This window comes from Cotesia glomerata, linkage group LG5, assembly GCF_020080835.1.
Source record: "Cotesia glomerata isolate CgM1 linkage group LG5, MPM_Cglom_v2.3, whole genome shotgun sequence".
Taxonomy (NCBI): domain Eukaryota; kingdom Metazoa; phylum Arthropoda; class Insecta; order Hymenoptera; family Braconidae; genus Cotesia; species Cotesia glomerata.
The window spans coordinates 18,380,846-18,394,603 of NC_058162.1; the positions used below are offsets into that span (position 1 = coordinate 18,380,846).

General features: G+C 25.8%; 1 protein-coding gene across 4 annotated transcripts in view; it reads left to right on the plus strand.

Moving 5' to 3' along the window:
- Positions 1 to 2,954: 2,954 nt before the first annotated feature.
- The window catches only part of LOC123265777 (amphiphysin), a 71,030-nt gene continuing 60,226 nt past the window's right edge, over positions 2,955 to 13,758 (plus strand). For 3 of the 4 annotated variants that reach the window (XM_044729675.1, XM_044729676.1, XM_044729677.1), the window contains exon 1: positions 2,955 to 3,229. In XM_044729675.1, the coding sequence (XP_044585610.1) occupies positions 3,161 to 3,229 (69 nt within the window). In that variant the 5' untranslated portion in view covers positions 2,955 to 3,160. The remainder of the gene's footprint in view (positions 3,230 to 13,758) is intronic. The other variant, XM_044729674.1, reaches the window with a different exon arrangement.

Below are 13,758 nucleotides of genomic sequence, written 5' to 3' on the forward strand. Positions count from 1 at the left end.
CAAAGTTTCCATTCGTTTCGCTAAGCCGATTGAAACTGCAATCACTGGTCTCGGCTGTTAAAAAAAAAAATAATTGAATCAATGGAATTAAAACTATTTGACTGTAAAAATGAATGAACGAAAAGACAGTGCGAGAATGTAGGAGAGAATCGGTTTTATAATATAAATAAAAAAAAAAAATAAATAAATAAAAAAAAATGAAATAAAGTAAAATATTGTGGTAGACACGAGGACCTGGCGCGTTCTTGCTGCCAGATTGGTTATGGCCTTATCCAAATTTTCCAAGACTTTGAAAACGAAAATTTATATTAGGTATCATGAATAATTAACGTGTACAGGTCCAAATTCTGTAAACCCCTTATTGATTACAGCTTGTGTGGATATTATGAATTATAAATTATGATGTAAGTAAATAAGAATAAAATAAATTATTATCTGATAATAATTCCGCGCAATCTGTAATAAGTACTATCAATTGTAATTTTTTTTGTATTTCTCTCGAACAATTTCTCTGTACGGCAGTCTATTTTTTTTTTTAGTCGATTGAATATTATAGTCTCCATACATAATAAAGTACAACCATTGTCTACTTGTTTTAATTGTTGATGTAAATTTTTACCGTAAACAAGAAATTAGTTTGTTTCGAGCAATCCTTATCAAAAAAAAAAAAAACAAAAAAAAAATTAAGAAAGAATAATTTATTAATAAAACCATTTACAAATCTATACAGTGATATTTTTATTTGTAAGTTCATTTTCCGTTAGAAATGTAAAAAATTTTTATTCAAGCAGTATTTTTTTCTATAAAATTAAACAATTCACTCTTAAATTGAATAATTAATTGTTTTTGAAAACTCAGAATGTTTATTTAAACTATTACTTCTATGTATTTTTAAGTTAATTAATACTTTTTTTATTTTATACATTGAAATAATAACTGATTTGTCTTCTTGAAGTGATTAGATTTTGTAGAAAGTAAAATATTATATCATATTTTTTGAAAAAAAAAAAATACAATTTTATATCTAAAGACAATTTTCGAAACAAGGATTATTTTATAGCAAAATATTGCTTCAGGTTTACTTAATTTTTTATAGATTTCAAAGTGATGGCTACGTGTAGTAGAAAATTTATAAAAATACTTTAATGATTTTAATTGTTTTTATAGAACTACATAATTTATTAGATGGTTAAATATAAAAGAAAATATTTTCTAGAAGATATGAAAATTTTGATGAATTTATTCTGTAAAGAAATTGAGTTTGGTAATCAAAGAAACGGCACTCAACTGTTTAAATGAAACAAGGTTTCTCGGTGTAATAATTCTACATGTTACACGAATATTCTTAAACGTAGTTTAATCATCTAATGAGAACTCTGAACATTTACTGGTTTTAAACAAACGATATGTTTGTTAAAGTCTCGCAAAAATCCTAATAAAAATTGATGTTCACTAAGAGAAAATTTTTTTTTTTGAAAAATATGAGGAATATTGTAATAATAAATTAATTTATTGAAAATTTTCAGCAATTTTATCTCTTAGCTGAAGAAATAAAAATTTTTCTCACAGAAACTTTCTTGTTGAATAAGTTTTATAGATTTTGGATAAAAATTCGCAAGTTGTCTATCTAAAATTGTTTTTTTCCAAATCAGAAAAAAAAATTTTTTTTCAACAAGAAAGTTAAGTACTGTGAAAAAAGTTTTAATTTTTTCAGCTAAGAAATAAAATTGTTTAAAATTTTCAATAAATTAATTTCTTGTCACAATAATATCTACTCCCTTCAAAAGAAATGTTTTCTTTCAGTGTACAGTGAAAGTTTACTAATATGGCCCTTCAAGTACAATCAAATGTTTGAATATCGAATAGAACATTGGAGAAATTTTTTATTTTGAGATTATATGATTAATTTTTCTGTATGTTTCATAACCGTTCATAAACGTTTCATAAACGTTTAAAACTGACTATTTTTCTAGCCTTTGATGAAAAAATTGCTAAGGATCGTTTAAGATTCTAAAAAGTTCACAAACTAGTAAAAAATTTGATTTTTTGTTTTCAATCTGAGTCGAACTTCTCGAGTGATCTGTAAACATGAATATCTGAGAATTTTCATATGATTATCTTGAAATGGAGTTACTAATGGATAAAAATAACGTATCAAATACAAATAAAAGACGGAAAGACAATTTATTACAGCTAAATATTGATTCGGTATTGAATAACAAATCAATTACTTCATTACATTGATAAATAAATCAATTGAATCACGATCGCGAAAAAACAACAAATGAACTTCATAATTCATAACATTACAGTTTTTGATATTTTTGAAAATTTTACAAGTTAGCTTACATTCCTAAATGCGCTACAATAGCTGCAGCGCAGCAAAATGTAATGTGCTACAGCTATTGGTAGCGCATTTAGGACTCTATGCTTATTGTATTTATCAAAAAAAGTTATTCTAAATTCTGATCAATTGGAAATATCTGAAGTACACTACTTTGAAAATTAAAGAAATCTCGAGCAGCCTAGAGATTAAAAAAATACCTACTTGATTTTTAAGCATTTATAATTTTTAAATTTGAAATTATTAATCATTATATTGAATTAAATCATACACAATAGTAGTGTTTAAAAATTCTAAATATTAATTAAAGATTTTTGGAAAAGGTGAGTAAACTATAATGGAAATATCAACATTTGATCTTTTATTGGTCTTATTTGAAAAATAAATTTGTACTAAAAAAAAATATTTTTTTTTACAAACTTATAAAAAAAAAAAAAAATGTAAAAAATCATGTTATCTGTTAATTTGATTTTCAATCGAAAAATTTCAGTTTCACTCCAAAATTACCAATTTAAATAATTTTCGCGCCAAACAAGTGCTGCTGAATAACTATATCGGTAAAAGTATAAACTAAATCAAAATGGCTGCACGGCTATGACATTCTTATAAAATAGTGTCAGTACCTCTCGGCGCTTTGGTCGGTACAGTTGGCATCATATTCTGATACAGTTTAATGATTAAGTGCTAAGCAACCACACGGCTGAAATTCTTCTAAGTTAGTGTTTAAAATTTAACAGTACACCTATAATTAACATTATTTAAAAATAATCCAAATTAACAATCATTTATAAAAAAGCTAAAATCGTAAGTGAAAAAATGGCTGAAAGTAAAGGTGCGTTAATTGCTAAAACAGTGCAAAAACATGCAGGCAGAGCTAAAGAGAAGGTACTCCTTTATTTAATAACAATTAAATTAATAAAAAAATTATTCGCTATCTAACTTTTTATTTACTTCCTATTTTATGCGAAAAAATTTTTACTCTAAAATTCTTTTTTACAAAAAATACGAATTTTTATTAATTTTATTTGTAAAAATTTTTTTTTAACTCCTACCGAAACAATGAATTATTTAGCATAGAATTCTGTTAGATAGATTTATTATAAGATTTGACATTTAATTGTGTACACGCGGGCATTTGAAGCGACCTCTTTAACTTTTTTCTCATATTAATATATTCTATCTTTTCCTAGCATCATTACACATATACATACCATATTAATCTAATAGCAATAGTAAGCGCAACTCTTTATTTCGCGTGTCTATTCATTTTTTTCTTCTCATAATATTTTTCCTGTTGTCTTATTATTTGGTCTCACTTATAAAAATAAAAATATATTTATATATCTATCATTACATAATAATTGAACTATTCATGTTCAACACTGTGCTCACCTAAATGAAACTTTTATTTAATTTAAAATGACAATTACTTATGCAATCTTTCATTCAGCGACCATGTGTTAATGTTGAGGACACCGCGAACTACGATCCACGATTGAGCTTAGTGTAACAACACATGTGTGTTATATTAATTTTTATCTTTAAATTGAATGTATTTAATTGTAGCTCTTGCTCCATTATACACTTGATACTCTAATATGTAATGCCATTCAACTAGTTTCATTGATAAATTTTATTTAATTAACGACGTTATTAATATCTTTGTAAATTACCTTGTGAATTTTTTTTCGTTACAGACAGTTTATCCTTTTAGTGCATTTTTTTACTAAAAAATTTATATTTTACTGTGAATATAAATAATGACAGTGAAAGTAGATTGAAATAAATTATTGTACTGAAATTACCAAACATCTGAAAAAAATATATCTATAAAAATTTTCATTCATAGTTTTTACAAATTTCGACCTGATCAAATTAAAAAAATTTTTTTCTTGTGTTAAATTATCTGTTAATTAAAAGTACTAAAAAATTGCCAATTGTCAGATAATCTAAGTTTTATTAAAAAAAAAACAGCAAATTGAATTTCTTAGAAATTCAAAAATTGTCACATGTTTGTTGATTTTAGCATCACATTAATGTATTCGATGAGAGAAAATTTTGATAATTTCAAAAAACTGTAAGAGTTCGAAAAATTACTTCACTGAAATCAGATGACATTAGACCATTTTTTTTTATTTAATAATTTTTATACTAATTAATTACACTAAAAAATGAATTAAGAAATTGTGCTCTTAGATAATTAAAATTTTTGATATATGTCTAATAATTTACCATAAAAAATTAAAAATTGATAATGAAAAAAATTATTTTACTTTCAATGAGCAATATACAAAATAAACAATATTAAAAAATGTAAAATAATATTCACAAATTCTTTTCATTAATTTTTCAAATTTTTTCTTCAATTTATAAGATTGCCATATTTTAAAATTCTCTCTTGAGATAAAAAAAATCAAACTTCTGTTAGTATTGTGTTAACATTGAAAAAACCAACAGACCTGAGTCAAAAAAGAAATTCTAGTTTTAACCTCAAAAGCCTCAAATCCTTTGATGTTTTATTTGCCGCACAGAAAGTAACTCTACTTTAATACTCAAAATCCTCATTGAAGATTTTGAGGTCTTAATAAGAACCACCCGTTGATTTAGAATCCTCACTACAACCTCAAAAGTCTCATTCAGTGAAATGTTGTATTTTGGACTTAAAAAATTTTAGCTTCACCGAAAAAAATTTAAGTTACATTTACAAATTAACATATAACATGAGAAATATGTCACCACTTTATGTAAAAATAGCTATTAAAAAATCAAAAAAAATTTTCTAAAAGATTAGTGATTATTTTTTTATCTGACAGTATAGTTTTTGTAGCATTTGTTCGCATATTATGTCTGTTAGGTACAAATTAATGTGACGAAACACGGAATCTTGATTTTTAAGCGATAATTAAAGAATACCTACGCTCACGTTTAAGGCATGCAATTGTAACTCACTCATTACCAATAAACTAATAGATAATAAATAATATCAATAAAAATCTAAATACATATTTGTTATTTTATTACGTAACGAATAATCAATTCTCAGTGACCAATGGACAAAATATTCCTTCAAGTTCGAAAAATTGAATTAAGTTTATTAATGTGCTGATATAACCGTAGATACTCAATAATTAAATGATTTTTTGAAGCAACTTACATAGTATATCAGGTAATTTAATTAATTTTTTTAAATGCTGTAAAAAATTTGAAACGTTTGTTGAAACCAAATCCATGTAATGATTCATCAATGCAAATGCTTATTCAGATTTAAAATTTTTCAATCTGTTTTTTTTTTCTCAATCACAATTAAGTTTTCAATAATTAGCGTTAATTAAAAAATTTTGGGATTCAGTCACATATCAGTATTTTGAGAGTCCATCATGTCTTGAAGTCGAATAGAGTTTTAAAAGTTTCATACTCTTAAAATAAGATAGAAATAAAAATAATTAAATGACCTTATAAAAAAATGACCTTATATAAAAGGGTTATAAGGACAGTCAGAACAAAAATAGATTTTTTTTTGCATTTTTTCAGAGTATATTTAATAATAATCCTGTATCGATTTGTAAAAAATGAGATTGTTGCATCATACAGTTTTGGAAATATTTAATTTTAAAGTTAGAATTTTTTTAGAGGTTATACATTGTACTATAGGAGAAAAGAAAAAAATTTTCTAGTATACTTGATTATAACTCAAAAACTTTACGTAATATTTCCATAAAAACTAAACTAACACTAAACAAAAGCTATTAATTTGTTTGAAAAAAGGTTTCACTTATGGTGACCATATAAATTTTTAAATATTATTAAAAAATGAGTACAATATTCGAAAATAGTCATGAGTAAAAGTGTATAAGGAATATTAATGTAATTAATATTTTCTTTATCTATCTTCTTGTCACAAAAATTTGTTAACTTAATTGACATAATTTTTAGTTAATTTAAGTAAAGCTATTTTTTGTTTACTGATAGTGAAAACAGTAATAATTGATACTTGTCTCTCAAAAAATTTATTATTAACGATAATAAAACAAATAGTTTGAAAGGACTCCTCGAGATAAAAAATGCATGGTTGGAAAACAGCATTATTTCTTTCCAGCGTATAGTAGGTTTCAAATTCGAACGAAAGCCTCAAAATCCTCATTGAGGAGTATGAGGATCAAATGAGAATTCTAATATGCTTGAAGGACAGTTATCATCAAAACATCTACATGCGTAGTATAGAGTAGTCGGTTAGGTTTAGGCTTAGAGAGCGTAGGGTTCCATGTTCGAGTCCGAGCGTCGGACGATTTTAGATTAATTTAATTTCGACACATAGGGAAACAAGAAAGGTAAACGTGTTAAGTGTATGAAACGATAATCTGAGCTGCCAAATTGGAACACCAATCCCAAGAAAAATAAAATTTTTTTTTTTTCAATTTGGCTAATTTATTTTGATGAAATTAATTACTAAAATGTTATATGACAACTTGTACCACTGCAAAAAAATTTTACACCTCTATCACTTTGAATTTATTTTATCAGATAATAGTATATTACACATCTAGGGCAGTAAAATAAGAAATGTCTCAGATCACATGTAATTGTTATCCGAGGCGAAGCCGAGGTCAATAAACATGTGATCTGAGGCTTTCTTATTTACTGCCCGTGGTGTATACTATTTTTCTCCTCGACGGAGGCGGAAAGCGGTATTTTCGTTTAGCACAGCGGGAGGAAAATTGACGCTTTCCGCCCGGAGGTGAGAAAAACCATTTGTTTATTTAAAAAATGCAGGGAGGATTTAAAAAACAATAGTGCCATATTCATTTAAAATTTTTAATAGTAAAATTATTGAAGAATATTGTGAGGGTTTTGAGGTTCAAACGTGAATTCTGAAGTTCTATTTTTAACCTCAAAGTTGTAAAGCCGTCCGTAAGTAGGATTTTGAGGTTCAAATCGTGACTACTTTCCATATTGAAATCTATCTTGAAATTCCAAATTTGCCCTCAAAAACCTCACTAAGGATTTTGAGGCTCAAATTGGAATTTATATTTTGACTCGGGGATACAATGATGAAATTGATATGGGTATGACTGCGTCGTCATGTGCAGTTCGATAGAAAGAAACATCTACAGCCTGTAATAAATTAGAGCTGAATTGAAAAGTATGTCAAATGACTTTTAAGTAGATTAAAGTATTATCAACAAATAAAATCCACAGTGCGAGTACTGGTTGAGAATTTATAAGTTTTTTTTTTACAATTTTCACCATTAATTAATAACAAAATAACGAAATCATATTGCAATGATAATCATTATCTTCTTATTGAGTGGCACACATTGACCAAGAGCTTATATCTATTATATTCTTATCAATAAATTGTAATAAATGGTACATGGTTGCTATAAATGTATTTAGCTGTTGACTATTTTATAAATAGGAGAAGAATCATTGAGAATCGCAATTATTAATTCGTTAACGGAAGTGCGTGGGTCATTTATGCATATTATATTCAGGTGTTGTCATATATATATATATATATATATATATATATATATATATATATATATATACCTTATCCGGCAGCTATGTTCAATCCGTTTGAAGATTTGTCGTATTTTTAAAAAATTTTAAAAATATCAATTAATTATCAATGTCATTCAATTAATGATCGAATACAAAAAAGATTTGTTGTAAAATAAAAATTGCTGAGTAAGTTTGTGATTCGTGGGCGTACAAGGCAAGAACGGTGTTATTAAAGTAGGAATAACGTGTATTAGTGTGTATAAAACAAGCTTATACATATATTCTCTGGTTGAACCGGTCTTCACTATTGCGTTTACGTAAAGATTTCTTTTTCTTTCTTTTCGAGTTATATTCTTCTCTACACTACGCTCTTTCACCCCTTACTGAGAGCGAAGAAATTTTGAATTTTGATACACCATCAAATTACCATAAAAGTACTCAATATAATGTAAGTTTAATTAATATATTGGTTTTATTCGAAGTCAAAATGGAAGAAATTTTTTTGACTACAATAAGTAGAACAGTAAACTGAAATAGTGAAATTTCATCAAATGTATGGGCAATTTTTTTCTAAAAAATTGTGAAGGTATTATAAGCAATTAAATAAATAAGCTTTTCAATGAGGTTTTGATCGGACTTGACCGAAACTCGATGAGTCAATTCGAAAAGAAACAATCAAAGTATGCTTAATAAATACATTGACATGAAATTTAACTTGATTCAAAAGAAAAGATCGGGTCAACACAATTATTTGGAAAAATGAGACCATCTTGAATCAAACAAAAATATTCTTGAATAAATAAATTTATCTTATTTATTTTAGTTCAAATTTATCTTAGTTCAAGTAAATTTAACTTAATTTAACAATTTTTTTTACTTGATTAAAGACAATAAAATCCTTCAAAATAATTTTCTTATTTCAAGATTTTCTCTTTTAAATCAAGCTGATATTTCTATCGCGTTATTTTCTGCACTATAATAGAAAAACCATCTTAATTCAAGAGAAATTTTTCTAAAAATAACTACTTTGAAGACTATCGGTTGTCACGTTTCAAGAATTTCTTGTCTTGAATTCAGAATTCTTGGTTTAAGAAATCTTTATCTTCAATTGAAAATTATTGTAATTTAATTTATTTAAATATTATTTTCAATTGATATAATTGAATTCTTCAACGAACAAAAAGCAGCTATGAATTCTATCGTTTTCCTTCAAAAACTTTGTAATTTTGGTTCAATAACAAGTCTTTATATTCAAAATACAAAAAAAAATCATTAACAACGAAATTATTACTTTGTCATATTTTTAAAAGCATTTGATTTTTAACCAAATTTTTGAGCAAAGTATGTGTGTATATTTTTCGAAATTAGTAAAGTGTTTTAATAGATTAAATATAATTGTTTTAATTTATTGATATACGAGTTAATTTTTTGTATTAAAAAAAAAAACTGAATTTCTTAAAGCAAGAGTGAAATTTAAAAGAAAATATTTTTCTTGAATCAAGTAGTTTCATTTTAGTGGAAAGCCCTCAAAAATCCTAGTTGAAAACCCCATCATGAAAACAAATACAATACTCAGATTTCTATGAGATGACATCTACTAAAAAGATAAAACATGTCAAGATAGATTTAAAAAGGAAAAAATAAGATAATATAATAAGCAACGAAAATGGTTTTTTGCTTACACGATCCATTAATCGAGCACGATGGTGATAAAATGATTTATCCGTTAGAAAACGTATAATCGGGTCGCTCAAGACGGTTCACTGACAACCGGTTTATACGGTTTTTACACATTACGTGACTTACGAAGATCTGACTGAACATTTGAGTTCGAAAAAACAAATTAATTAAATATTTTCATTTAAAAGTCACTCGTTGTTTATTTCATTTGATTTATTTTTCGTGATAAATTTATCAGACCAATTGGCCTATCAAATAGTAATAACAAATTGAGTGTAGTTTTTGGAATTGATAACAAATATATTCATCATATTTACTTATTTTTATAAATATGAAACAATATTATCGAGAAATATTAATTGTTCATTGATAATTTTTTTACAAGAAATTTAAAGTTGAATCATACACTAGAATTGATTATTTCTCCAATAATCTAAAAACGTGTCTAGTAACGGGAGTACTACAGACTATTTATTTATTTACTTACTTAATAAATTGTACTAAAGTACAATCCTAAAGTCATTGTTTCCTAAGGGATTTAAAATATAACAATTACATTACACTTTTTAATTTTTGCAGCAAAAATTTTCTGATCTTAATTGAAGGAAATTTTTTTTAGCTACATACTATTTTATTGAATTGAGATAATATTATTTTAAGCAAGGTATAAGATTATAATTGGCTCAATCGTAAAAAATTCAAAAGCAAGAAAATTATATTCTTGGCCTAAAAAAATTTCAGTTTCGAATACAGAATCTGAAAATTTTCTTGGGCCAAGAAAAAAATTCTTGAGTCAAGGTATCCATTTTTTCTCTGTGTAATAATTATTAGTAATAACTGTAGAAAATCATATGAAATAAACAAAATACACAAGCACTAATAATAATAATAATAATAATAATAATAATAATAAAAATCAAAATTTTCGAGTCAAAAACTAAATAACTTATGAAAAATTAATAATTCAAGAAAAAATTGAACACTGACCACAACCACGCCAATTATCTTTATTAACAAAGTACGAGTTGCACATTTATATTCATAATAAATACATAAATAAAAAAGAATTGAAGGTCATTTTTCTTGTTCTCAGCATCGTGTAGAGTCTCATTCCTTAGATAAGACTCAACTTTAAATAAAAATCATAGATACCGTTTTCGAGAACATAAAGTACATTCACGAGCTGTAAACCGTATTTATAAAACGATTATTATTCTTCCAACCATTAATTATACAGTTATTTTTTTTTATCCGCTACTCTATATTCCCTATTTTGTTTGATGTTTTATGTTGATTACTAATTAAATTAGAAAATGATTATTGAATATTGAGCGTAGTTAAATTAAAAGAAAAGATAATAGGAGAAAGAGTTATAATATTAACTGTTTTCAAAGATCAAATTAAAATATGCAAAGACATTTTATAAGTTTTGTCCACTGTTCATTTTCGCACACTTCGACTGCTTCCCGATACTATTCTTGTCTTCTCAAGTCCCGGGAGCGCTTTTACCCTGCAACAAGTCAGCAAATATATCTGCTAAGCTCTTTCTGCCGGTCGTACACTCTGTAAATATGAAATGTTAACCACTATGTGTAAGATAATACTTATTAATTGAGATGGCCCCAATAAAACGACTACAGTCAACGCTCTCTGTATTTGACTCACCCGTACAGGACCATTCTCTGTATTTGACTCGTCCTTGTCCATAAGAGCTGTGTAAAATCGTCAAATACAGAGGAAGAATGTGGTCAAATACAGAGAGGTCCAATACAGAGAGCGTAGACTGTAGTTGTTTTTTTCTTTAATTACCATGGAAAAATTGTTCAAGATGATAAAAAAAAAATTTTGTCAAAGTCTGAGCCCTTTAATATTAATATTAAGAGACGTTTATTCGCAATTTACAGTTTAAATAACATGGGAAGAATTTTTTTTTTTTAATTCTTTCAAATGAAAAGAAGTTTCTTCTTTTAGATCAAGAATAATAATTTTCTAATCGATGAATTAAAAAAAAAAAAAAAAAAAAAAAACGAGTTCATAAAAAATTTACAATAGTTTTTTGGTTCAATTAAATATTTTTTTTTTTTTTGTGAATAGATAATGTTGATTTACGCTTAATATATCAGTATATAATAAAGGATAAAATTATACAGTTGGACAAAATACAAAGTTGAATACCTAAGTCAAGTTGAGGTGAAAAAAACAAATTTTTTTGCCCTCCGGGCGGAAAGTGGCAACTTTCGTCCCGCTGCGCTAAACAAAGTTGCCGCTTTCCGCCTTCGTCGAGCAAAAAAATAGTATACACTCCACGGGAAGTAAATAAGAAAGCCTCAGATCACATGTTTGTCAACCTCGGCTTCGCCTCGGCCGACAATGTGATCTGAGACATTTCTTACTTTACTTCCCTAGGTGTGTAATATACTATTTGAAGTGAAACTTCTTTATTGACGTATGAGAGAAATTTTCTAGCAATTTAAAAAAAAATCGTCACGATTTTCGGTTACGCGCCATGTTTTTTTTTTATCAAAGTTTGGTATAGCGACGTAAAGAATAAATTTAGTAAACATAATTAATTCTAAAAACAATTAAAAAAAACAAATTAAATAATAATTTAAAAATAAAACAAAACACAATTAGAAAATAAAAATATGTATACGTACATCTTTTTTAATTATTCCTTTCTAATGATTTATTTATTGATTTTGAATTCTATAAAATCATTGCGTGTCTACAAGATTCACTGTCATCATATAATTGTATTACTTTAAATAGATAATTCCAATTATTTACTCATAACCTGTGTAATTGAGTAAGTTATTAAATATCTGCTTTGAATTATTTTTACTAAGTTATCACATGAAATATCAATATTAAAGTTCGTTATATATTTTTTGTAAACTGATTAACTAATTTTTAGATTAAATAATGGCAAAGTCTAAATAATGACAACAATGATAATTATGATGCGATCATAATTGATGAAATACAATAATTATAATAAGAGCAATGATAAAATAAATTACTCATATTATTTGTATGCATGGCTATAATACTAAAATAGCTTTAATTTAATCCGGAAAAAATTTTTTTTTCTTAAGCCTCATCTACCCAATTTCTGTGAAGTTGTAATAAGTAGTAAAAAAATTATATGTCATAAAGAAGTTTCACTTCTTACCTGTGTACTCTGGTACACACACATATTTTTTTTTTTTTTAAAAAAAGTCGACTTAAAATTTTGAATCTTTTTTTTTTGCAAAATTCAAAACATCCTGAATAAGTAAATGGAATTTTTTTGTTTTTGCTGCAAGTAATTTACAATGTTAAAATCCAAATAGCTTAAGAATTCTGAGGGATTTATTTCATGACAATGAAATTAATTGTTATTCTAGTCAGAAGAAATGAAAAGGTTGCATTCGAATGGCCCCAAAGAGTTTCCGAATGGAAATGTTTTTTCAGCGAATTTGCTCTTCTAGATACTCATCATCATCATCGGTCTAAATATCGTGTAAACAACAAATTTATGTATTTAACAATATTTATACTAAATAAATCACTTTATTGAGGAAATATTTTGCGTACGTATACACTGAGAAAACAATTCATTTAAATGAAATGAGGCTCGTTAACTATAAATAAATCTCTTATTTAAATATCACCAGAAATATTTATTTGATACAAATAAATTTATTTATTTGAGACAAAGTTGTAGTATATTTGAATGAAATCCAGATTTGTTTATAGTTAACAAATATTTCTTTGGTGCTAACAATCGTATATTTCAACCAAATCAGATTTGTTAACTATAAATAAATGGTATGTTTGAATATACTCAAAGCAATGATTTTTAGTTTTAGGTTATAAAGTTGTAAAAGTGGACATATCGAACGTTTGGGGTAAAATGGGCACTTCTTTTGGAATTATTACTTATACTGAAATTAACAATGACAATAAAGTTAGCCGACATCTAAAAATTTTTAGAATATTTTTTATTGAAAAAAATTTGACAAAAAAATTTTTTAATTTCATTTGTAAAAAATTCGAAAAACTGTAAGTGTGCAATTAAAAAATATTATTTAGTTCTAATTTAACACATTAAGCAAAATAAAAAAATAAAAAATGTCGACTAACTTTATTATTATAAATTAACAGACATCTGTAAATTTTTTCGACTTTTATAACAATGAAATTATTATGAAAAAATTTTAATTAAAAAATTTCACATGTTAAAATTAATA